General features: G+C 33.9%; 1 protein-coding gene across 1 annotated transcript; it reads right to left on the reverse strand.

Annotated features, from left to right (window-relative positions):
• Positions 1–19,236: 19,236 nt before the first annotated feature.
• Positions 19,237–23,189, reverse strand: LOC131074207 (serine carboxypeptidase-like 45). The gene is made up of 10 exons (XM_058010768.1): positions 22,946–23,189; positions 22,726–22,836; positions 22,548–22,640; positions 21,290–21,382; positions 21,114–21,199; positions 20,662–20,934; positions 20,420–20,559; positions 19,717–19,809; positions 19,500–19,617; positions 19,237–19,407 (listed from the first exon to the last, which is right to left on the reverse strand). Exons 1-10 carry the CDS (start codon positions 23,187–23,189, stop codon positions 19,237–19,239), a joined length of 1,422 nt encoding a protein of 473 aa, XP_057866751.1.
• Between the last annotated feature and the right edge of the window lie 897 nt (positions 23,190–24,086).

Here is a 24,086-nt window from a genome sequence, read left to right on the forward strand (position 1 = left end):
TCAAACTATCTATGGTATCCTTCCCTGGCACATCATGCTCTGGTGCATCTTGCTATGGCACATCATGCACTGGTGCATCCTACTCTGGTAAATCCTTCTGTGGTGCATGAACCCCAATCCCCTCATCACCAACCTGTCCAACTACTGGAATCTCAATCTGAGTAACTCTCTGAACCTGTCATCTAATTAGGGGAACATGATCCTCAGGATCCTCATCATCTCCACCATGCACTTCAATAACCCTAGGATCTGGCTGAATCTATCCAAAATCAATGCCTCTCCCACAACCCCCATCTAGTCTGGTCACACTGCCTCCTCTTGTCAATGGCAATCCTCTTGGTGATCTGATACCTACCCTACCATGATCCCTCCCAATCCATCCAACATCCCTCCCACCCATAGGATGTGGTCTCCCAATCCTACCAGCCGGTCCAAACGGTCCTCCCTGGACTCTCAGTCGACCTCCCCTTCATCCAGGTCTCCTCCCACCACCACCACCTCTATCCCCACCCTCATCTCCACCTCCCCCAACCTCATGAGCAGCTCTGAGCTCTCATCTCTGTCTCTGTCTCCTAGAAACTAGATCATTTGAGTCATCATCATCATCTCCTGAGTTGGGAGGAGGATCTACTGGATCATTAATGCAAGGAAATGGATGAGCTAATACATACTGAGCATAATCTGCAGTAACCCCAAGATCAAGAATGTGCAATCTCATATCATAAGCCACTCTTAGAGTAGCAACAAACTCTGCATGAGTAATCTCAAATGACAAGGAAGGTCCCTAATCTCGTCTATCTCTGTACCATCAAGCATATATCGTCACACTAGTAGGCATAGGCTGGATGATACTAAACTGTCTCATAATGCGACCAATCAACTGTTGCTCAATAATGTAAGGAGTCCGACCAATGAGATATCTACTCTGCATGATAAATGGTAAGGAATGTGCATCATCCATCCATGGCTCACAATCAAGATATGGTCTCCAACTAATGCTATCCAATGAATCAAGCACCCAACACCAATACTCCATCTTACCTAGCTTATGCTGAGTAAGGATACCTACATGGAAATACACATATGGCTGCCTCTCTCCACGAACATTCTGATGGATAGGCCGAGTAATAGCAATATGCTCACAGCACCAGATCTGCAATAAAGTGCATCATGTAGACAAACTAGCACTCTCATCATACACCACCTAATGAAGATCATGATATAAATGTGCCAGCATGCAAACACCCCAAACATATCGAGTATGATGCGGCATCATACTCAAGAGAATCTCACCCCATCCAACGGAAAAACCTCATGATCTCCTATCAAGACGTATAAATCCACCAATCAAACTAGCAAGAATAACGGGAAGAGCCTCGTAATACATCACCATATCCTCCCATCCGATCTCTCCTCTAGCGATGCTCTCATCAACAAACACGACTCTGCAAGCCTCTATCCCAACCCGATCCTGAAAATTGTACTGCACTAGCTCGCCAGTCACTGGGATGTGCAGAATCCTATAGACATCCTCAAGAGTCACACGAATCTCACCTGTAGGCAGGTGGAAAGTGTTATGCTCACTGTGCCATCTCTCAGCTAATGTCATCAACAATCCTCTATTATGCATAATCTCAGGCATATACAACAAATGGCATAAACCACAGGCATCTATATGTCTAATCTCAACCTATGTCAACTCTGGCACTAAATGATGCACTGTCGGCAATTTCTCCTGACTCTAAAGAACTGTTAGGGTTTCAAGCAGATCCAAAGTAAATATGAACTAACAATTATATGCAAATTTAAATATAAAAGATAAAGAAATAAAACATGACATAGATAACATAGAGATTTAACATGGTTCATCCATAATGGGTTACGTCCACCATACACAGCCGTCCAATCTTTCTTATTATCTATCAAAAATAGTACATCAACCTTACAATGCCTTAAGCATCCAAGCCACTTATACCATGTGTTTTTAGGGCAACAAACAAAGTCAGCCTTTTTAGGGTTTTATTACAATGTCGGTTTTCATCAACAAAAAATGGCAAAACAAATTTTCTCGGGGGCTACCGCCCCCAAACCCCCATAGCGGCCTTCTCCTGCTTTCTTGGGGCCCAACCTGACCCTAGACCCCGGCGAGGATATGTTCTGAGTATATCGTACTTTGCTGATTAGTCGCCACATATATAAAGTTTCTCCTATTTATCAAGAGAAATCAATTAATCATCAAATCTATCTATCTATCAAATCAAACTGAAGCAATCTATGCTATATTTCTATCAAATCAAACTGAAGCAATCTATGCTATATTTCTATCAAATCAAACTGAAGCAATCTATGCTAACTGTAGTCACATAAATCTGTCCATTTTAATTAAATGAATATTTCGTATTTATTTGATTAAAAATCCACTAGCCACCAGTTAATTAAATTAATATTTAATTAATTCATCCCCAAACATTCTTCTATTAATTAAATAAATTATTCAATTTATTTTAATTAATCCATTAAATCCAATTCCAATCAATTAAATAAATAAAATCAATTTATTTAATTAAATCCCCTTTTCCTCTTTTAAATAAATTAAATAAAACATTTATTTAAATCATTATCCCCACCCCACTTGCATTTTCCTACAAATGCAACTTGCACATATTTATTGAAATAAATGAATTTTTATTTTAAATAAAATCCTATTTTCCCTCACCCACCAAATCCACTTGCAAAAATCTAATCCCCTTCTAGATTCTTCTAACCCCTTCCTAATTAGCCTAATCCATCTCCTAATTATTGTCACATTCCTAAGCAAAATGGAGTCACTTCTCAAAGCCCAAAAGTCTTTGATAACGATTAAAGGCTTTCAACCTTCAACCACTTAATTCCTCAAAGTCTTTGATAACCATTGAAGGCTTCCAACTTTCAACCACTTAATCCCCAAAGTCTCCAATAACCATTAATGGTTAATTCAACCCTCCCACATGGTTAAAACATTTGTTTTGACTCAACCTCTACCCAACCCAAGGGTCTCATCAAGCCTTTAATGCTTTGACCATGATTATCTCTTAATCATTTGCACAAAGGTTTATCCTTGGATTAATTCCTAATTCAGTGGGTAATCCTAATTTAGGCTTGACCCTTAGCCTTTAGATAACCATGAGGTCTTCTCAGGCCTTTAATGTCTCCAACCTCTTCTTTCAACCCAACCCTATGTTGACATTTGTCACCATTTCATTGGTGCCAATTGTGCACATGGATTCCCAACTTTCAAACTTGACCCTTGATTAAACCTTTCAATCCTGGCCATCCATTGCTCCATTTTTCCTATAAATAGAGCCCATTCCTTCATAAACCAGATCCTGAAAACTTGTAAGCATTTAGACTATAGACATTTTAGAGAGCATTTAGCATAGCATAACTAAATCTTGTATTATTGGTTAAAACACATCATTTTAGCATTAGTATTAGCTTTTTATTTCACATTTAGAGCTATACTACAATCTCAATCCTCCATAAGCATCCATAGTGCAAAAAGCTGCTGAGAGCTACACTATTTTGGAACTTGGAGAGGAGAGGAACAAGGGAGAAGAAGCTAAGGCCATGCTAAGAGACAGTTGGAGATGTCTCATGATCTCTGTTTTACTTATTTGATATATTAGCATGTCTCTTTGTGTCTCTTTTGGAATGCCTTCATGTGTTTGGTTTTTGATTGATTAATGCTAATGTCTTGTGTGTTTTTGTGTTCTTTGATCTTAAACTAACCTTGTGCCATTTAGGAGGGCATCACTAACTATCTATCAAATCAAACTAAAGCAATCTATGCTATCAAATCTATCAAATCACACTGAAGCAATCTATGCTATCTATCTATCAAATCAAATTGAAGTCAATTAAGCTATCAAATCATTTTAAAACCTATCAATCATGGTTTTCTATCAATCACTGAGTTCAATCAAAACTCCGCTAAGCTCTTGCATTAGAAATTAAATCAGTTTCTTAGAGCTAATCACTCAAATCAATCTATCAATCAATCAATCAAATCAATCAATCAATCAAATCAATCAATCAATCAATCAATAAATCAAGCTAATCAATCAAATCAATCTATCAATCAATCATGCTAATCAATCAAGCTAATCAATCAAATCAATCTATCAATCTATCAATCAACAATCAATCAAATCAATCATGCAATCACTCAATCAAGTCCCTATTCATCATCACTACATATTAAACATGTTAAATCTAATCATCAAAGTGATTTTTAGCTTTTGCACTTATCAAAAGCATCAATTTTGAACAAATGTGCTAAACCTAATTGCATATGCGATAAAAATAAATGTAAAAGAGCTAATTTCAAACTGAAAATCGCAAAAAAATTGAAAAATTCACAAACACGCCTAAAAACATGAAAATATACACGACAAGTTGAAAACAAAGCTCAGGATAAGATACATATCGAATACCTATACTCGACAGGTCGCTGATATTGTCGTACATGCTCAAATCGATGGTTCTCCACGGGAATCACCATTTTGCCACCTCGGTAAGAATGTTTTCTTCACAAGCTAACAAGGAGAACAATGAAATTAAAATTAGCCTTGTTTAATTTTATATTTACTATTTGAAGAGTAATTAATTTCAATGGGGCAATTTAATTTGTTTTTTCAAATGAATTTAATTGACTAAAATTTTATCAATTATCATGAGATCAATCATTCAAACAAAAAATTTCAACAATTTCATAATTAATCTTCTGAGGGGGCACACAACCAAGATTTTTATCTCTATCAAGCGCACTATCGAGACTTGATTTAATATTTGAAACAATGTTGTCTTGACATTATTTCAAAGAGGGGCAAAATATATACACATAAAAATGACTATGAGCAATTAAATAAATATTTTATATTTATTTAATGATTATTCTTCTATTAAATAGTTAATTTGAAAAGATTAATTTAGCTAATTCATTTTCGTGTCTTTCTATTAATTAATTCATCTATCATATTCCTCTAATTAATTAAATATCTAATATTTAATTATCCTTTTAATGAAGTTAATCAAATATCTAATATTTAATAGTTATTCTCCTATCCTATAGTTTCAAATATTAAACAATTTCTTAAATTATTTAATCTCTCTTATCCAACTCACTCTCCATCTCCACTTCATATTCTCTTTGCCAACTCATCCATCATGTGGCTAAGGAAATTAATATTTCTTAAATATTAATTCATCATTTATTTTCAACCTCCAAATTTAATGAATATTGTGTACGTACACATATTTCATAACCATCTTCTATATTCTCTCCAACACCCCCTACATCTTAGGAAGGACTTGAGTCCACTTGTCCTATCATACCTAAATCTTCTCCAACCATCCTTAGATTCCCTTAGTCAGCAACCTAGTCAAGGTGAAATGAGTGACACTTGTCTTCTCCTTCCCCCTTTCTCTCAACCTTCACCTATGCTCACAACCATTCAAATCTGCAGATCTGATCATGACCGTTGATCTAAGCCACATAATCTCATCCTCTCAAAGTCTATAAAATTAAGAGCTTCAACCGAGAGAGTTAGTCTTCAAATGAATCGTATGCATCTGTGAGTTTTTGAAGCAAATAGAAAATATAAATAGTAAATAGTAATAGAAATTATCATACAATAATTATCATATAGCATAATCATGTAGCATTTGCATATCATAGCATCGGTTAACTACAAGTTATCAATCCTTTCTTGATATGCCATCTTGGAAGCCATTAGTACATTGTCTGAGAGCACACCATCTGCAACGAGGAACAGTGGACTTAGGACACAATGAGACATAAACCATGAAGGTAATATTAGTATTTTTATTTCATATGTATTTCACGTAGTTTCATTGGTTGAGTTTGGATTTGCTGTAGCAGTTCCATTTGTATTTTGTGAAAATAACTTGTTGCAGGTAGCATTCTGAGGATGAAATTCAAGTCGACACAAATAGGTTTAGGCTAACATATGGAATACATATAGTAATATTCCAATGCATCACTACTACTATGCAAATCAAAAGATGACAAAAGATCAAGAGTTCTGAGGATAAAAATATGACAATGTCTCAACTCATCATGCCCCCCCAACTTTAAGAGATTGTTGATCCTACAGTAAAAGGAAAATTTCTAATTCTTGCACTAATTCTTAGATCACCAATGGTTCCTTGACCTGTTCCTCCTGAAGCTAAATTCCCGTAAAATCCTTTCATCTTTTCCAGCCTGGACCATCTGGCTGATTCTTCTGTAACTGCTTCATAGGGCTGATCCGTAGTCTTACATCCCAATAGTGGTCACATAAGAATAGGAGGTTGAAAGATTACTGGTAACTAGTTATTGGTCTTCTCTCTACCCAGTTGTATATATTTGGGGGCTCTTTACATAACTGCCTAAAGATTTTGTAGTGAATGAGGTTCTCCCTGCTTTAATTCTTATAGTAAGTTATTCCAGCACTGAGTTAACCCATCTATTAGAATTGTACTGTCAGTATGAACTAAATGCTCATATGCCTGGTATATTTCCTCCCTCATTAGAAGCACTAGTTTCTTAACGAAATCTCTTACTAGTAATTTCTGCCATTCATAATAAAGAACTCTTGGCTCTTTTGCTTCCTTCCTCAATGGCAATGGACAATCAAATTCAAAATATTTGTATGCTATGGCTTGTGCCCCCATGTTGATATCATTTTGAATCCATGACATTAAAGCTTTTATATGGATATCACCAATATATAACAAAGTATTCCACTCACTATCTGAAGGTACAACATAGTTATGTAAATAAAATTCACATAACAAATTTTTCACAGCTGCTTGCGAAGTCTGGTAAGCATCATAAAATTCCTCAGGGGTTTCTAAAGAGGGGCTAAGGTCCTTGACAATGTGGTTCAATTTGAAATTTAAATACCATTCCCTTAAATGCAGAGCATAAACCCTTGGAGGTGCCCTACAATGCATCAATTCGGGGACCATACTAGTGATTGTTTCAACCTTAGCCTCTAATTATTCAATTTTGCTATCCCTCTTTTCAATTTCTCTTTGTTGTTTGTCAATAACCCCTTGCAATCTATCCCTCTCTATTTCCCATTGTCTATAAAATGTTAACTCTATAGATGATCTACTTAGGGATGATGGAGGTCTAATAGGTGTTACCTTAGGCCGTGGAATCTCTTCGACAGATTCCTCAAGCTGCTTTGCCACACTGGCAAGATTTGATATTCTATCTACATCACCTTCTTTCTAGATTTCAACATCTGTAGGGCTCCCTTCTTCTGATGTTTCCACTGAAATAACCTCTATCGGATCACCTACTCGATGAGCCTTTTGGGTCCTACTCTGAGTTCTTCTCATATAAACCTTTGGAGTGGCTACAAGAATGGTTTCTACTTGTGGCTCTGCTACAAGAGTTTTTCCTTTCGACCTACGCCTGCTGGCTGCAGGAGAAATTTGAGTTGCATGCAGCTGAACCATAGGTTTTTCATCTGTTTCATTTATTTCCAATTCCTTCCCTTTTCTCTTAGAAAATGGTGAATCTCTTTGAAGAGAAGTGGAGGGTTGCTCCACATTTTCCTCAACCATCTCTTCTTCCATAATAATTGTAGCTCCTTTGACAATGAGCAAATCATTCTCTGCAGAAACTACAAGAGAAGAGGGTTATGCATTATTTTCTTCTTCAACTGGTGGATCATCTGCAATAGGAGCATCTTCAACCCTAAACTGCAATATGTCCTCAAATACCCACATTCCATCTATGAAACATCTCTAAGAGAATGTTCTACAAGCAATTTAATCAAACCATGATGGCTGATAGAATGATTTCCATTTTTCTACATTTCTTTGGCACTTGTAGAAATGAGGCACTGTAGAAACTTAGAGACATTCACCCTCCGGCCATGTCGTAGATGACTAAGTAACTTAAAATGTGGTGAATGTAGATTTGAATACCTTCCTTTGCAAGTAATATATTTCATGACATATAAAGCTACCTGAGGCCACTCTGCTAGTAGGGAAACCCTCCTAGTTCCTTATTTGTCCACCGTTAGAGGTCCATCTGTGGGAAGTGTAAACTCTGCCCTGGCGCTCCTGGCATCTTTTGATTCTGGATACAATTCTCCTTCCTACCGCAACCCTGTAACTTCAGCTATCCACTATTCTGTAGCAATGACCCTTAATCCTTTAACCGCAGCTTCTCCTTCGTTGAAGGAATGCATAAACTCTGCAACAATTTCTTCATTAAAATCCCTGATTTTCAAAAAGTAATCAATCTAGCCATGGTGTCTAAAATAATGCTCACAAAGAGCATCCTGCAGCAATGCATCATGGATTGTTGGTTCGTGGTAGATTGGATCTTCACCCATTTCTTACTCTGTTAGTATAGCACACTTTGCAGCTGAGAAACGTAGAACCCAAATATCCTATGGACTTGAAAATTGAAAACTCCATACATATCTCCAAATTCGGTGGCATAATTTATTACTTCCTTACGTGAAAGAATATCTTGTTAAAAATAATGATGGCAAGCAATCAATTCTAGGTACCGAAAAGGATGAATAATTACTAACTTTGGAAACCAAACCATAAACCCCCCCCCCCAAATTAACTTAGCATGTGTCCACACAAGCTGACAAGATTTAGGGGAGTGTAAGTAGATTTAGGAAGGCAATAATCATAATGAAATCATAAATGCATAATAAAATAAAATACAATATGTACATACTTGCAGTCATATGAAAATGAAGGCAAAATGAAATGAAATGATAGATAAGAAAATGAGATGGGATGACGTGGATGGAATTTTATTTATGGAGAATAATATTTCCATAAGACATGGAAATATTTTTGTGAAATGACGCGAGAAGAATTATGAAGTGGCAAGCATGTTCACTGCAGTGGCTGTAGGAACCTTACCTTCATTACTTTGCTCAATTGCAGTAGGAACCTGATCAGTTGCTGTAGAAACCTTATCAGTTGCTGCAGGAACTTGTGTTTCATTCTTTTGGGCAAATTTCTGTAGGAACTCCTCTTTAGTGGTTGACTTATGATAAAGACACAATCAGTGACCATTCACCAAAAGCTTAAACCAAACAGGGTCAATTGTGGTCAAACAAACAAATCCATTATTGAAAACTTCTTCTATCTCATATGGACCTAACCATCTGGTTTACAGCTTGCCCATAGTATCTTTATATGTGGAGTCATACAATATTTCCCAGTCACCGGATTTGAACTTTTCTCTTTGATATATTTATCATGCGACTTTGCTCTCTGATTTTGGATCAATTATGTCTGTTGGACAACCATTTTCCTCCATTCGTCCAAAGCATTCAATTGCTGAATACATTCTTTTTGTGCTTCAGATAGTGTCATATTTAATTGCAAAGTTGTCCTCAGAGTTTTATGCTCAAATTCAATTGACACCATTGCTGCTTTTCCATAAACCATTTCAAAAAGTGTAAAACCAATTGGTGTTTTCCAAGTTGTTCTGTATGCCCAAATTTCTTCAAAAAGCCTATGATACTAGTCTTTTTTATGAATAGATACTGTTTTGGTAAGAATAGCCTCAAGCTCCCTATTTGTAACCTCTACCTATCCATTAGCTTGTGGATGATATGGAGTAGATTTTATGTGCCTTATATTGTATTCACTGACAAAAGCTGCAATCAATGTTGAAGTAAATTGTGGGCCTTGGTTTGATACAATTTCTCTTGGTACTCCATATCTTGTAAATATCTCCTCATAAAGAAACTCAGCCACCTTATTATCTCTTGCATGTGTCATGGCATGAGCTTCCACCCATTTTGTTACATAATCTATACATACCAAAATGTAGGATTTGCCATTAGAAGGTGGATCAATTGGGCCAACAAAATCTAATCCCCATTTATCAAATGGTGCAACTAATATTTGTGGATATAATGGCATCTCATCAGATTTATTAGGTCTTCCCATATGCTGGCATCTATCACATTTTCTTGTATATTGTGATGCATCCTTATATAATGTGGGCCAATAGTATCTTGTATTTAGTATTTTGAGTGTTGTTCTTTTGGCACCAAAATGTCCTCCACATGGCTCATCATGAGACGCATTCAGGATATCATATGTTTCATCTTCCCTTACATATCTTCTCATGACTTGGTCAGGCCCAGTATAAAACAAACAATCAGCAATCCATGAGAAGTTAAAACTTTTTTCTACTAACAACCTTCTTTCTTTAGGAGAGAAATGAAGTGGCATTTTAACAACAACTAAATAGTTGGCAATATCAGTATACCAGGGAGTGTGAGCTTGTATAAGGAATAAATGTTCATCTGGAAAAACATCATCTATTACTATAGAATCTTCTTGTAACTGAAGTCTTGAAAGATAGTCTGCAACCGCATTAGACTTTCCTGGTTTATCAACAACTATGATATCAAATTTTTGCATCAAAAATAACCAGTGAGCTAATCTACTAGTAATTGAAGGCTTATTCATGAGGTATCTAATTGCGTTATGATCTGTATGCACAAATATGGGATATCCTATGATATAGTGCCTGAATTTGTTGAGTGCATATATAACGGCTAACATTTCCTTTTCAATGACTGTGTAATTCAACTCAAGCCCCTATAAGTTCAAGCTAATATAATATATTTCACTTTCCAAGTTATCAATCTTTTGTCCTAATACTGCCCCTATTGCATAATCAGATGCATACGTATGAATTTAAAATGGTAAAGACCAATTTGGACCTTTAAGAACTGGTGCTTGGGTCAAGGCATGCTTAAGCTTCAAGAAAGCTTCATTGCATGCAGAGGTCCATTTAAATTCCATATCCTTGGTAAGAAGTGAATATAAGGGACTTGCAATTTTGCTGAAATCTTTGATAAACCTTCTATAGTATCCAACATGACCAAGGAAACTTCTTACATCTTTTTGCTTCATAGGGGCATTGATATGCTGAATGACTTTAATCTTTGTTGGGTCCACCTGTATTCCTTTTATAGAGATATGATGAACAAGGACTATTCCTTCCTGCATCATGATGAACCATTTCTCACTATTTAATGACAAACTGTAGTCCTCACATCGCTGTAAAACTTTTTTCAGGTTCCCCAATGCTTGTTTAAATTTAGAACCATATGTTGTAAAGTCATCCATATAGATTTCCATGATGTCTTGAGAAATATCAGAAAAGATACTAATCACTACACTTTGAAAAGTGGCTAGAGCATTACACAACCCAAAAGGAAGAACATAATATGCATATGTGCCCCAAGGACAAGTAAATGTTATTTTTTCTTGATCCTCTGGGGCTATCTGAATCTGATTGTAACCACTAAATCATTCAAGAAATGAAAAATATCTTTTACCAGCCAAAGAATCCAATACCTGATCCACAAATGGTAATGCAAAATGATCTTTTCTTGTTGCTAAGTTCAAGGCTCTATAATCAATACATACCCTCCATTTTCCTCCTTTCTTAGGAACTATTACCAAAGGTGATACCCATTGGCTATCAAAGATAGGATAGATAAACCTGGCCTTTAACAACTTCTGCAATTCTTCTTTAACCATTTCTTTTAATGCAGGATTGATTCTTCTTTGTGGTTGTCTGAGTGGGCAACATTATTCTTTTATATAGATATGGTGCATGCAAATTGTTGGATCTATTCCATGCATATCCTTGTAATCCCATGCAAAAACATTTTTATGACATTTCAGCAAGTCCACGAGGGCCCCTTTTTGAGTATTTGAAATATCTCTATTGATATTGAAACATTTATTCAAATCAGCTTCTATCTTGGTAGTAAGATTGATCGGGGACATATTAGAAAAATGAGAAGTACAGACCTCCTGCGGCAATAGAGTATGCAATACATCAGTGGCTGCAGGAAAGTCTAAATTTGCAATATTCTGTACCAACTCCCATAATTGTTGTTCTTGTATCAACTCATTTATCAAAATTTTATAAAGAATTGAGTCTTCATCATGTAATTGCATGAATGGGCCTCGCTTAATCATCATAAGGTGATTAATAGAGTCAAATCCCTCAAATTCTTCTCCCAAAATAGGCCAAATGACTTGTTGTTGATCCAACTAGGGTTGTGCAGGAGAATACAAAGCTAAAGTTTTTGTAGAGTTCCCATCTAAAATAGTCATATCCCTTGATCTACATCCAATATATACATCAGCCGTGGCAAACCAAGGTTTGCCCAAAATCACTGGATATCCTCCCAATGTTGCCTTTGGAGATAGAATCATACAGTCTGCAGGGTATTCCTAGGAATCCAAAATAACCACCACATCCTCAATCATACCATCAGGTCTCACTATAGAGCTATCAACAAGTTGTAGAACTGTGGGTGTAGGCCTTAGACTATTGATTTCAAGTTGTTTCATTACTTCTCTTGTCGTCACATTAATGGCTACCCCTAAATCAATTAAAACATTTCTTATCTGGCTTCCATTAATGACTATACTTACAACAGGACTACCTGGATCAGAATATTTTGGAATTGCAACCTTGCCTAACATAATATTTGCTAGTTCACCCATAACATGCACTATTTGCGGATCCCTCTTCTTCCTACCAGGTTGTTTTAGACATGCTTCTCTTAGTGCCTTACTATATATATGAACATCTTTTATTGCTTGCAACAATGGAATTTTAAGATAAACATGTTTCAGTTGATCTATAATATCAAAGCCTTGGTCTTGTTCTATGAGAACTTCCTTTTCTTACAATCTCTGGGGGAATGGCAGTAATATCTATTAGATTAGAGATTTCTTGTTCTTCTTGTACCTTAGTGATAACTGGAGGAGATGGATTAGGCAGAGTTGTCCCAGATCAGAGGTGAATATCACTTAGGGATAGAGAATAGGTTGGGTATTGATTAAGATCAGCTGAATAAGCTTGTTGTTGTTGTTGAGATTTAATATTAGGATTTGGCATTGGTTGAGTGGGCAATTGCATTGGTTTAGGTGGGACAATAGTGGCTACATGGGGAGGCATTATTCTTGGCAGCTGAGGCTGCTGAATAGGCTGTTGATAACTAGAAGATTGGGCAGTCCATGGCTAACTCCCCCTCCATTGAGGAGTAGGTTGCCAATTCCCTTGAAACTGACTTCCTTGGCTATGAGCTGGACACCAATTCCCTTGTAGCTGCTGCCACTATGGAATTTGATTAGCAAAATGCTACCCTTGGCCTTGAAAACCATAACAGTTTTCATAATTACCAAAATTTTGAGCATATGGTGATTTCCATTGGTTATTTGGTACATAAGAATTTCCACTATAACCAGAAAAAGAAAGTGGATCCGAAGGCATGCCTTGCCTTTAGAAATTTGGCCTTCTTTGAGCAACACAGAAAACTTGCTCATCCTCACCTTGTATTGGCTTGAAGTTAGGAACCTCAACATTTGCAATCATTTTACATCTGCAATCCTTCTTTCGTTGTCTACAATGAGGGCAAAATTCTGCAAGAAATACATCAACTTCTTCATGCTTCTTCTTAGCTGAAAGTGTATCCAACTGAGTAGCCATATTATTTATGATGTCCTCCTTAAAGTCCTTCAATAAATGGCTAAGTTCCATTCTAGAAACTCTAGTACCAAATATTGATGAAGGGGCTCCTGGCTTGAAACACCTATTCTTTTTAGAAGAAGATCTAGAATACTTCTTACAAATTTGTCCTATTTTAGTCCACATGGACTGTGTAATGTCACCTTCTCGCATAAGATCCAAAGAATTAGTGTATTCATCACTGATTCCCCTAAAAAATATCAACTTGAGGGAATATTCATGTAGAGTACTATGTTTGGACTTTTTGACACTAAACATAAACCTCTCAAGATAATCTTCAAGACTGTCATCTTCTTTTTGTGCCATTCTAAAGATATCATCCCCATGATGATCAATACCTCTACATTAATCTTTATATTTTGCAAGAAACAGTCATTTCATCTCATCCCATGTATTGATTGTGCTACTACCCAAGCTCATAAACCATCTTAAAGATGATTCCTTCAAGGTGGCAGGAAATATATTGAGTCTATGGGCATCTGTAGTATAGTCAAAACTCCTACAGAGAACATCAAATTCAAACAAAAATGTGTCTGGATCCTCTGTCACCAATCCATAGAATTTAGGGAGGGAAGAAGTTGGAATGTTCTTGAGATTAGCATTATCATATTGATCAGATATGGGGAACTCAAACGTTGGGTCCAAAGGTTGTGGTGGATTATTTTTACCAGGAGGTGGGTTTCCTTGCATTGGACTTGTGGGGTTAGTTACTATATGAAATTCTTCTTCTTGAGGTCCAAAGAGGAACTGAAGACTACCTTCTGGAAATAAAGATTCAGGATGGTTCAAATTCTTTGGGGTTTGATAAAGTTCAGCAAAAGGATTTATATATGGTGAATTATTTTCTACATGATTAGGATGAGTGGGCATAAATCTACCTAGAACATCTCTTCTTTGCCTATGCATGCAGATTCATGAATTTTTTTCAAACAATCAGGTATGCCAAAAAAAAACAATTAACTGAAAACTAAAAAGACAATAACCATAACAGGTTCTTAGTTTGACACCATCCCCGACAGCGGCTCCAAAAATGTTCAGCCCAACAATAAGAATAATAACTCTAGTTGAAGTCTCAACCCAAAGTTTGGACATTCATTTGGAAAAGTCACTATTTCCATAGCTGGTGTTCATTTGATTGTCAACCCAGGGACATAATACATAAATGGGTCTACACTATATGCACATAGCTCCTACGACAACTATTCTACATTACCGCAACAACTAACATTATGCGGAAAAGATAAGAAAGAATTGAAACTACAGAAAGGCTACAAGAAAACTTCTACATAAATTTGTAAAAGCAATACTGGATAAATTCAATGCTGATAAATAGAAATTATTCTGTTTTGGTTTGGCTGCAGGAACAGTCAGTGGATCTGTTTCGAGTGGCTGCAGGAACAGTCAATGCAAGAACGTCTACTACAGCTAAGGAAAGAAAACTAATTTAAAAAAGTGCATAGGAACACTCACCAAGTGGCCCCCCTTGGATGAGTGATACCAGGCTTCCCAAAAACAACTCTAAAAGCTCAAAATAACATATTTTTATTCATCATTCTTTGGAAGTCCTTACATGATTCAATATGAAAAGAAACTCAAAAATACTTATGAAAAATCCTCTGCCCTTTTTTTTCTTCTCTTTCTTTCTATCTAACCTCTAAGAAGATAAAGAGATTATTATTAAAAAGAAATCATCTACAACAGACAACACAAATCATGCCAAAAAGAAGAGGTAGATAATTGACCGAGAAAGAAGATAGCTGGAGTTATGCTGCAGGAAATGCAGATCTAAACCGAACCACAGTCATAACATGTTGTGGCGGTATTTACAACTTCAATGTCCTCCTAAGTCGGTAGTATCGCTTGACTGATGTCGTTCCTTACACTTCTCATCTTTTCTGTTGTTCGATCTTTAGTCATCTTCTTGAGTATCCTTTCCTTCAACTGGCATGATAGGCGAACATCCACTGCAACATCATTTATTCCCTACACTACAAAAGAAATAACATACAAGAACATACATACGCATTTTATTTAATCAAGACATCTATTAATTTCACATATGATATTGCCCTAAACAATCTGCATGGCAACATGAATAAATGGCATGGTTGCAGGAATAAACTGGCAAAGATAAAACATGATTTAATAGGTTCAGGCTAACATATGGAATACATATAGTAATCTTCCAATACATCACTACTACTATGAAAATCAAAAAATGACAAAAGCTCAAGAGTTTTGAGGATAAAAATATGACAATGTCTCAACTTATCAAATGCCACCAATCATGTGGCTCCCACTAGATAACTAGAAGTTTGTAGGAAAATAATAAATAAATAAATACAAAATAAATGTTAAAATATGTTAAGTTTGAGACACCTTAATCCTAAGAAATATGATTCTCATAGTAATATTTGTGCATGTGCTAAATTGCAAGGATTGCATTATCTTGGGTATTTGAACTTGTATTTATACAATAATTTCAATTTAGATTTTTTCTTCTCTTATATTAAATTTTTCCTTCACGGTTTGAGATGGTGACTTGTTATACACATTTTTCATCATATTATTGACATTGTTCATCTAATTTAATATTTTTTCTTTTCTATTCATCTATTCATTACAATAAAGGACAAGAACCATTTTAATGAGCTACTTTGAAAATGTAATTAAAAAATTGTTCATGGAGCCTATTGCAGTGGTTAAAAGAGAGCACAAAAAAAACATACAGAGAAGTCATGAACTAATTGGAAGGAAACAATTCTAAGAAATCCAAACATGAGTTTTCATCAATTGAAATAGGGGTTTGGGGAAAAACAAAGATGCCATTAGTAGAAAGAGGATTTTTCCTCATATATGTAGCAAAAAATATATATATTTAAAGAACATTTACCTCTAACTGAATTTGTAATGAATAATTCAAAAAATGTGGATTTAATTGTAGTGGGAATGATTGGTTTTTCCACTGAACCAAAGGAATGGCTTCTTGGCTTGACCCATGATAGGACTGGAATGGTGACTAGATCGGTGGAGAAGAGCTCTTAATTGCATATAGAGAAGTCTTGAAATAATTGCGAGAAAATAATTTTGATCAATTGAAACATGATTTTTCATCAATTGAAATAGGGGTTTGGGGCAAAACAATGATGCCATTAGTAGAAAGAGAGTTTTGTTGTTGTTGTTGTTGTGTGTGTGTATATATATATATATATTTCTTATCTAATGAGGAAAATAATCAAAGACCTATGTAGAGAAAATCATATTACTCTACTGGTGTATTTTGTATAGATGAAGAAGGAAAACATTAGAGTAGCCTAAAAATAAAATGAGAGCTTTGTTAAAAATCTAAAAGCTTCTGTAGAGAATATCTAATTCCATGTCATTATTTTAGGGAAATTAACATATCTATGATAAAAAATAAGGCTTCATTACATTTTTGGAAATATTTCTAGAGAAAGCATTGATTCACAATCAAATACAACAAATATTAAGAAACATAATAATCTATCTCCATAGGTACAGTGAAAACACATAACTCAACATAGCCCTTACATTTTTTGTAGAGGTCATGATCGAAATATAGAATGACGAAGTTTAGATAGATAAACAAACATTGTCGAATTAGCACTAGCATAGAAGACAACAAAGCCAAAAAAAGGAGTGCCAAGGGGAGAAGTAGGAATGGTGAGTGGAGAAATAGTTCCCATTATCCAGTTAAAAAGCAACCATAACCTTTGAGAAGGTGGTTTAAAAAAAAGTGTCTATAAGAGCCAAAAACAAAATTTATCCAACCATATATGAAAAAAAAAATTCTAAATCATAAACTTAAAAAATATGCATTTAAGCTTTATTATAAGTAAATAAATTTATTACCAAAAAAATTATTTGCTTAAAATTTATTTAAACAAATATTTTTAATAATTACTTAAGCATTGAAAAAAATATTATTACAATAGTATTGCACAAGGATGAAAGGTCAGTAATTATTGGCAACAATATCTACTACAATAATGTTTTAATAAGGTATCCTAAATCCACTATATAAACATCACAATCTATTTCTCTTGCACAACTTTCATGATAATAGAAGTTAGACATGTTTACTACTTTACTACAAGTTTAAGAACAACTTTTATTCCTTAAAGTAAGGATAAGCAATTTCATTTGAATATCAAGTATACCGTTTCTAGCCTACATGAAATAGCAAATATATTTTTCAGAATTTTAAATAATATTTAATACATTTTTCTTTTATAACGTTTAGATCCTTAAATGGTATATAATAATTCTGCTAACTTTTACTAGAGTTTTATAAACAATCTTTCAACATAAAGAGTAATGTTACAACAAATCTTTTTGAACTTCAAAAGACATTCTTTAAATTTCCTTCAATAAATTCATGAATAAGTACTTATAATAAAAAGCTTATAACAAAACAATGTATATTGATGCCAATGAGGACTCAAATCCTAGCCATAGGGCTGAAATCAGCCCACCGTTGAGCTTAGACCAAGGTGTAACCTAGGTATTCACCATACCACATAATCAGTCCATGAAATAAGCACATAATTAAATTTACATTAACTTTTTAATTTCACACAATGTCACATCTCTTGGTTTTCACAATACTCCCAAGGGTTTTCACTATTAAAATTTTCATAAGTAGTGAAGCAATGGGGCCACATCATGTGAAGAGTAAATTCATCCCTCACAACATCACATATATTCTAATTGTTCAATTTCATCATGTCATACTAGTTATCATTAAAATAATTGATTGAAAACATGTCATAAGGTATCATATTAATGCTATATCTCAAATCAATGCATGTATCAAGAAATATCCTATTTCAAATACTACCCATCATATGATAGCACAAAACCTTGAGATCACCATAAGACTAACATTAAATAAAGACCATGCCACTATGTTGTAAACACATACCTCATAATATTCCCATCATAATATAAAATGGTCCATAACTCAACACAAACCACACCACCTTAATCAAATACTATGAACTATAATGTCATGAAGGAGGAGCTCACAATAAGAGTAGATCTTAAAATGTGACTCACTAGGAATAGATAGCTAGCTCTTGATAATATTACAAAATCTTCAAAAAAAATGAATGAGACAATACCAGTAAAAATTAATTAATTAAAAAACCTTGAAGCTATATACTAAAAGCTAGGGTCACGAGGGCTTCACTAGCTAGGAAATATTATATCACACGCATTCATATTGGGAGGTTTAATTTCAACAAATAAGCTCAATATATTGCCTATTTGGTGAAAATATGGTGTTTTTAAATTTGAGTTATGAAAAAGTGCAATATATGGTCAAAATAGGGGGTTTTTAATTTGGGTTGTGTATTGGGAGGGGGTGATAAAAAGAGATTTTAGGGAAATAGTTTTTGAAAATAGGGGATTATTTAGTATGTCATGAATGCATGTGTTATAAACTGGGCTCACTAAGTGAAGCCCCCTGTGGCTAGAGCACATAATAAATTTTAAGAATGAAATGAAATATTGCAACTATAATATCCATAATGTTCTTTTTTAGGAGAATATTAAAAAGTAAAAATATCTTATGTTGGAACTTGCGCTTCCTTGTTATACAATGAAGATCAACTAGTAGGCAAAGGTAGTCCTCCAATGAAAGCTTTGAACAAAGTGAGTGCTTCAGATGGAGAAGTGTATGGTACTTGATGTGCTGCACCCCTTACTGATGCAAATTTTAACATAGTTTGATTTTTTCCATCTATTATGTGTCCATACGATTGAGTCCATCCTGCAACCTAATTACATTTGAATAATTTATCATGTATGCTTAAATAAATTTATTTATAAATAAACATATTTTTAATTAAAATTTAAAGATAGAACTCACTTGTTGGTTGTTATACCAAGTACCATATGTGCCGATTGTGAATAGTTTCGACTGCTTTGCTATAATATTAACTATTGTTCTTGTTGCAGTAAATGGGATGACTGAATCTTGATCTCCACTATGAATTTGATTTGATATATTAGCACATATAAATATTGAGCTAAGAATTCACAATAATAGTAATTTCATATTGAATAGGTTGATAAGAAAGTTGTACCTAAAAAGCATGATGGGTAGATTGGAATTCAAAAGTTCAATGACAATTGGAATAATGTTGATTCCTCTATTCCTTTGATCATAGTGCAAAGACCTGCATAATAAAAAAAGGTTGAATTATGAATCACTATCCTAGAGTATGTAATAGTCACAAAGATTGTTACCAAAAATTACATATTTTTATAAATCTTTGTTAGGAATATGAGTATTATCCCTTATTTTTGTATCTTCAAAGGGACTCCTTTTATACTATAGTATACCATAATTTTAGTGAATAATATTAATGCTAATTTTTCAAATAGAGTTTATTTTAATGTTATTTACCATGATGTTCCTTTAAAAAAATTAATTAAAATATAATAAATTTTAATTTAATTGAACAAGAGAGACTTCCCATAAGAATAGGGAAATAATATAATAAATTAAATAAATTATGGTATTATAAAAAATTATAATTAAGAAATTAAGAAGAAATAGATAAGTATATAGTATTGTAATAACTTTTATAAAGTAGAACTGAAATTTTTAACATCTTATTTTGAGTGTGTGACTATTAGGTTAAGATTCATAATAATATTGTAGCAACTTTTGAAAGTAGATTGGAAATTTTTAACATCTAATGTTGACTTTGTGACTATTAGATTAAGATTCTTGAAGTGAAGACTGTATCATTTTGAAAAGACAAAAGAAAAGAATGCACATACCTATTACAAATCTTCCACATAATAGTATCGTTACTTCTACTTGCATGAAGTACCACTTGCACCTCATTTGTGTTGAGATATGTAAATGTGTCATCATCAGCACAAAGGTTAACTCCGTTTTTTTCAAAATTTGATAAAATCTGATAGGAAAAAATATTGGTTAGATTATATCTATACCTAATATAATAAATAAAATATCTAATAAAAGTTTATAAGCTAGTTTGAAGGTTTTATGGACTTACTCCTCCTTGGAGCTTGGATATTTTTTTCTCATCTAAACAAATACCTAAGGTAACATCATAATCATTAATATCTCCACTTTCAGCATACACTTTTTTGAAAGTATTGTTACAAGCTTCAGATGTATTTTGGTCAAGATACTTCTCTGTCCATAATCTAGAATTATTGCAGATAGTTTGAGTTAGTTGGTAAGTTTCATCTGAAATCAAGCCATGTGACCACATAAATTCACCATTGTTTATACTGATATCGATGTCAAAGAAGGGATTTCCTATCTGCAACCATTCAAATTTTTACATGCGTATGTCATGAACATTAAATAACTACTGAAATATCATTCAAAGAAGCATGTTTTTCTTATGTTAAAAGTACAATGTATTTTTCCATATTTTTATTATAACTAAATGACATAAATATAATATATTTCAAGAAAAATGAAAAAATCTCAACATACAGCAATTCCCTTCAAGTTGATAGGTGTAACATTTGAATTTTTGTTGTGATCTATCACAAGGGTTGCCAATTGAGGTATATAGTGCCCTGCAGTAGGAATTTGATCATAAGCATGATTAACATGTCTAAAATTATACTTAAATTAAATCATAAAACATATAAACATTTGGTTTATACCTGCATAGCTCTCTCCAATTATGTAAAAGAATGTGTCTAAAAATTCTGGAAATTTTTGAAACCAATTTAAAAGGAATGCCAAGTTATCTTGGGCTGCAACATATAAGAGCCTTGATTAGTTTTATAATTCAAAATTAACCTTACATAAAACAAATGATAAGAATATATATAAAGAAGAACAAAAACTAAAAACTCAAATGTCAGAGAAATTCTAAATAGAAAAAGATGATGTCATTTAGTCTTCATCAAATCACTTTTCACTATTAACATTTCAATTTCAGCTACTTCTTTCAGTATTCCAAGCTCAATTTCTAATTTGCTCATAATTTTTCTTTTTATGACAGCTGCAAGTAATAAAATTCATAACCAAATTTTCTAATGATGTTTTTTTAATGATATGTTTCAATCTTAATAGAAAAAGTTGACGTCATTTAGTCTTCATCAAATTCCTATATCATTTACTTTTCACTATTAACATATCAATCTCAGCTGCTACTTTCAATATTTCAAGTGGTGGATTCAGTTTCTGATTTCTTCATAATTTTTCTGTATATGCCAATTACAAGTAATAAAATTCATAGCCAAATTTTCTAACCATGTTTTCTTATATGAATTTTAGTCTTAATAGAAAAATATGATGCCATTTAGCCTTCAGCAAATACCTATATCATTCACTTTTCACTATTAGCATATTGATCTGAATTGCCGCTTTAGGTATTCTAGGTCCTAGATTCAATTTCTGATTTGTTCATAATTGTTTTTGACAAACATTAATAAAACTCTTAATCAAAATTTATGAACATATTTTTTATTTAAATTCTAATTTAAACAAATTGTATAGAGCATATATATAAAATTAATAACAATAATACTTCTTTGAAAACAAAGTATTCTACTCTAAAGAATGTTTTCAAAGGTCATTCTAAATTTGTCTTTGTTGCTCTTCTTGTTCATTCAAGATTCATTGAATTCTCTTCCTATCTATCATAAGATGCTGATCGTTAATGCCCTAATTCACATATTTCAATCATTAGTATAATTTTTTCCATTCCAACTATAACAGCATGGATACTAATAAAGATAATCTAAGAGATTTCAACCTATTTTTATTCCACAATGATTGTAAAATAAGATTAAGAGAACAAATTGGTTACACAAGTTTTGAAAATCCTACAATTATCTCATAATGCCCTATACAAACATCACCATCTTAAAAAGAGATGAGCCATGAATTTTAAGAGGTGGGAGATAGAATTACCAGTCAAAGTGTCATTAAGCAAATCATAATCTGAACTTGTATTTGAATAAGAAAATCCCACTCCAATTGGGCTCTCTACATACAGCATGTTTGCTTCTGCCATCAAGAGAAGCACAGGAATTGAGTGATATGGAAATATAAGATAGAGGGATTAAGTACACATGACATGAATATTGACAATCTGTTCCTGTATTCCAAGAGAACTTGTTTTGTTCCAAAACTTCGCCATTTAATTTGAAAGGACCATTCTCCTCGAATGCTCCTAACCCTAGTGATGAACATCCAGGCCCTGCAATGATCCATCAAAGATCAATATATTAAATTTTACAAGTTTTGTACAGTAAAAAATCAGATGTATATTACATAAAAGCAGACTAAATATGGAATGTGTTGTTTACCTCCATTGAGCCACAAAACCAGGGGCCTAGATGTAGCATTGGTCTGGGCCTCTACAAAGTAATAATACAATGCTCTACCATGCTCTTCATCAGTGGTAATGTATCCACCATACTGCTTGAAGGGAACAATCTCTGTTTGGCCTGGCAACTTTTCTATAAGATCAGATTCAGGAGCAGCAATAGCATTATGAACCATAAGCAATGCAAATATAATACCCAATTCTGCCACCTTAAGAAAATCCATTGCAGAGAATTGAAGATATGATCTTGTTATAGTGGGACTGAAGCTTAGGGACAACGAAAGCAGAAAGGAGAGAGAAAGTGATCATTAAGGTGGCAATGAGTCATTCACAGCAGAAGGCAAGCATCTGAGAACAATGCATCCATTTCTTCAAGCAATATTTGATGGTAGAATGTAAACCCTAATTCAAGGCTATTTATGAACTTTGATAACAATGCTATGTTTTGTTTAGACACTTTATTGTTTGTAATCGATTGTTCCTATCACAGTTTAATTTATTATATATAGATTTATCAAATAAAGGAACAGTTGTAACAGCTTATAAATACCTATTTCTTAGCACTGCACGGAATATAGCGGAGATTGCCAAGATAAATTATATGAAACGACGCTGATTATAAGACGAACACATATCACAAGAAAATTAATTGAAAGAAGAGGACAAAAGATGGCATAGGACCCATCAACTTTTGTTTCCTTATCTGTTGTAAGGCCCAAATAAATAGGGGTCGACCCAATAAATATCGATGGAAACTAATTTGATTTTAATTTTCTTTTCAGGGTCGGCCCAAAATAAAAAATTAATTTGCCTTGCTTTTTAAAAATATTTGCTATTTAGTTTTAATGTTGTTGTACATAAACCTTCATTTTGAATCTCCTTGAGCCGCAATATGATGTCCATAGATTTTTCCATTGACATCAATGACAATAATCTAACAATCTCCCTTTTTGTCATTCATGACAACTGTGTGAAGACATAATCTTGGAATGCAACAAAAATTTTACCCCCTCATTGAATGCTCCCCATTACTCAACTCCTCCCCTTTTGACATCAATGGAAAAGGCTTTCAAGGGTTGAAAGATAAGACAATGAATAGCTCCCCTTGAACATGCACTTCT

This window comes from Cryptomeria japonica, chromosome 8, assembly GCF_030272615.1.
Source record: "Cryptomeria japonica chromosome 8, Sugi_1.0, whole genome shotgun sequence".
Lineage (NCBI taxonomy): Eukaryota > Viridiplantae > Streptophyta > Pinopsida > Cupressales > Cupressaceae > Cryptomeria > Cryptomeria japonica.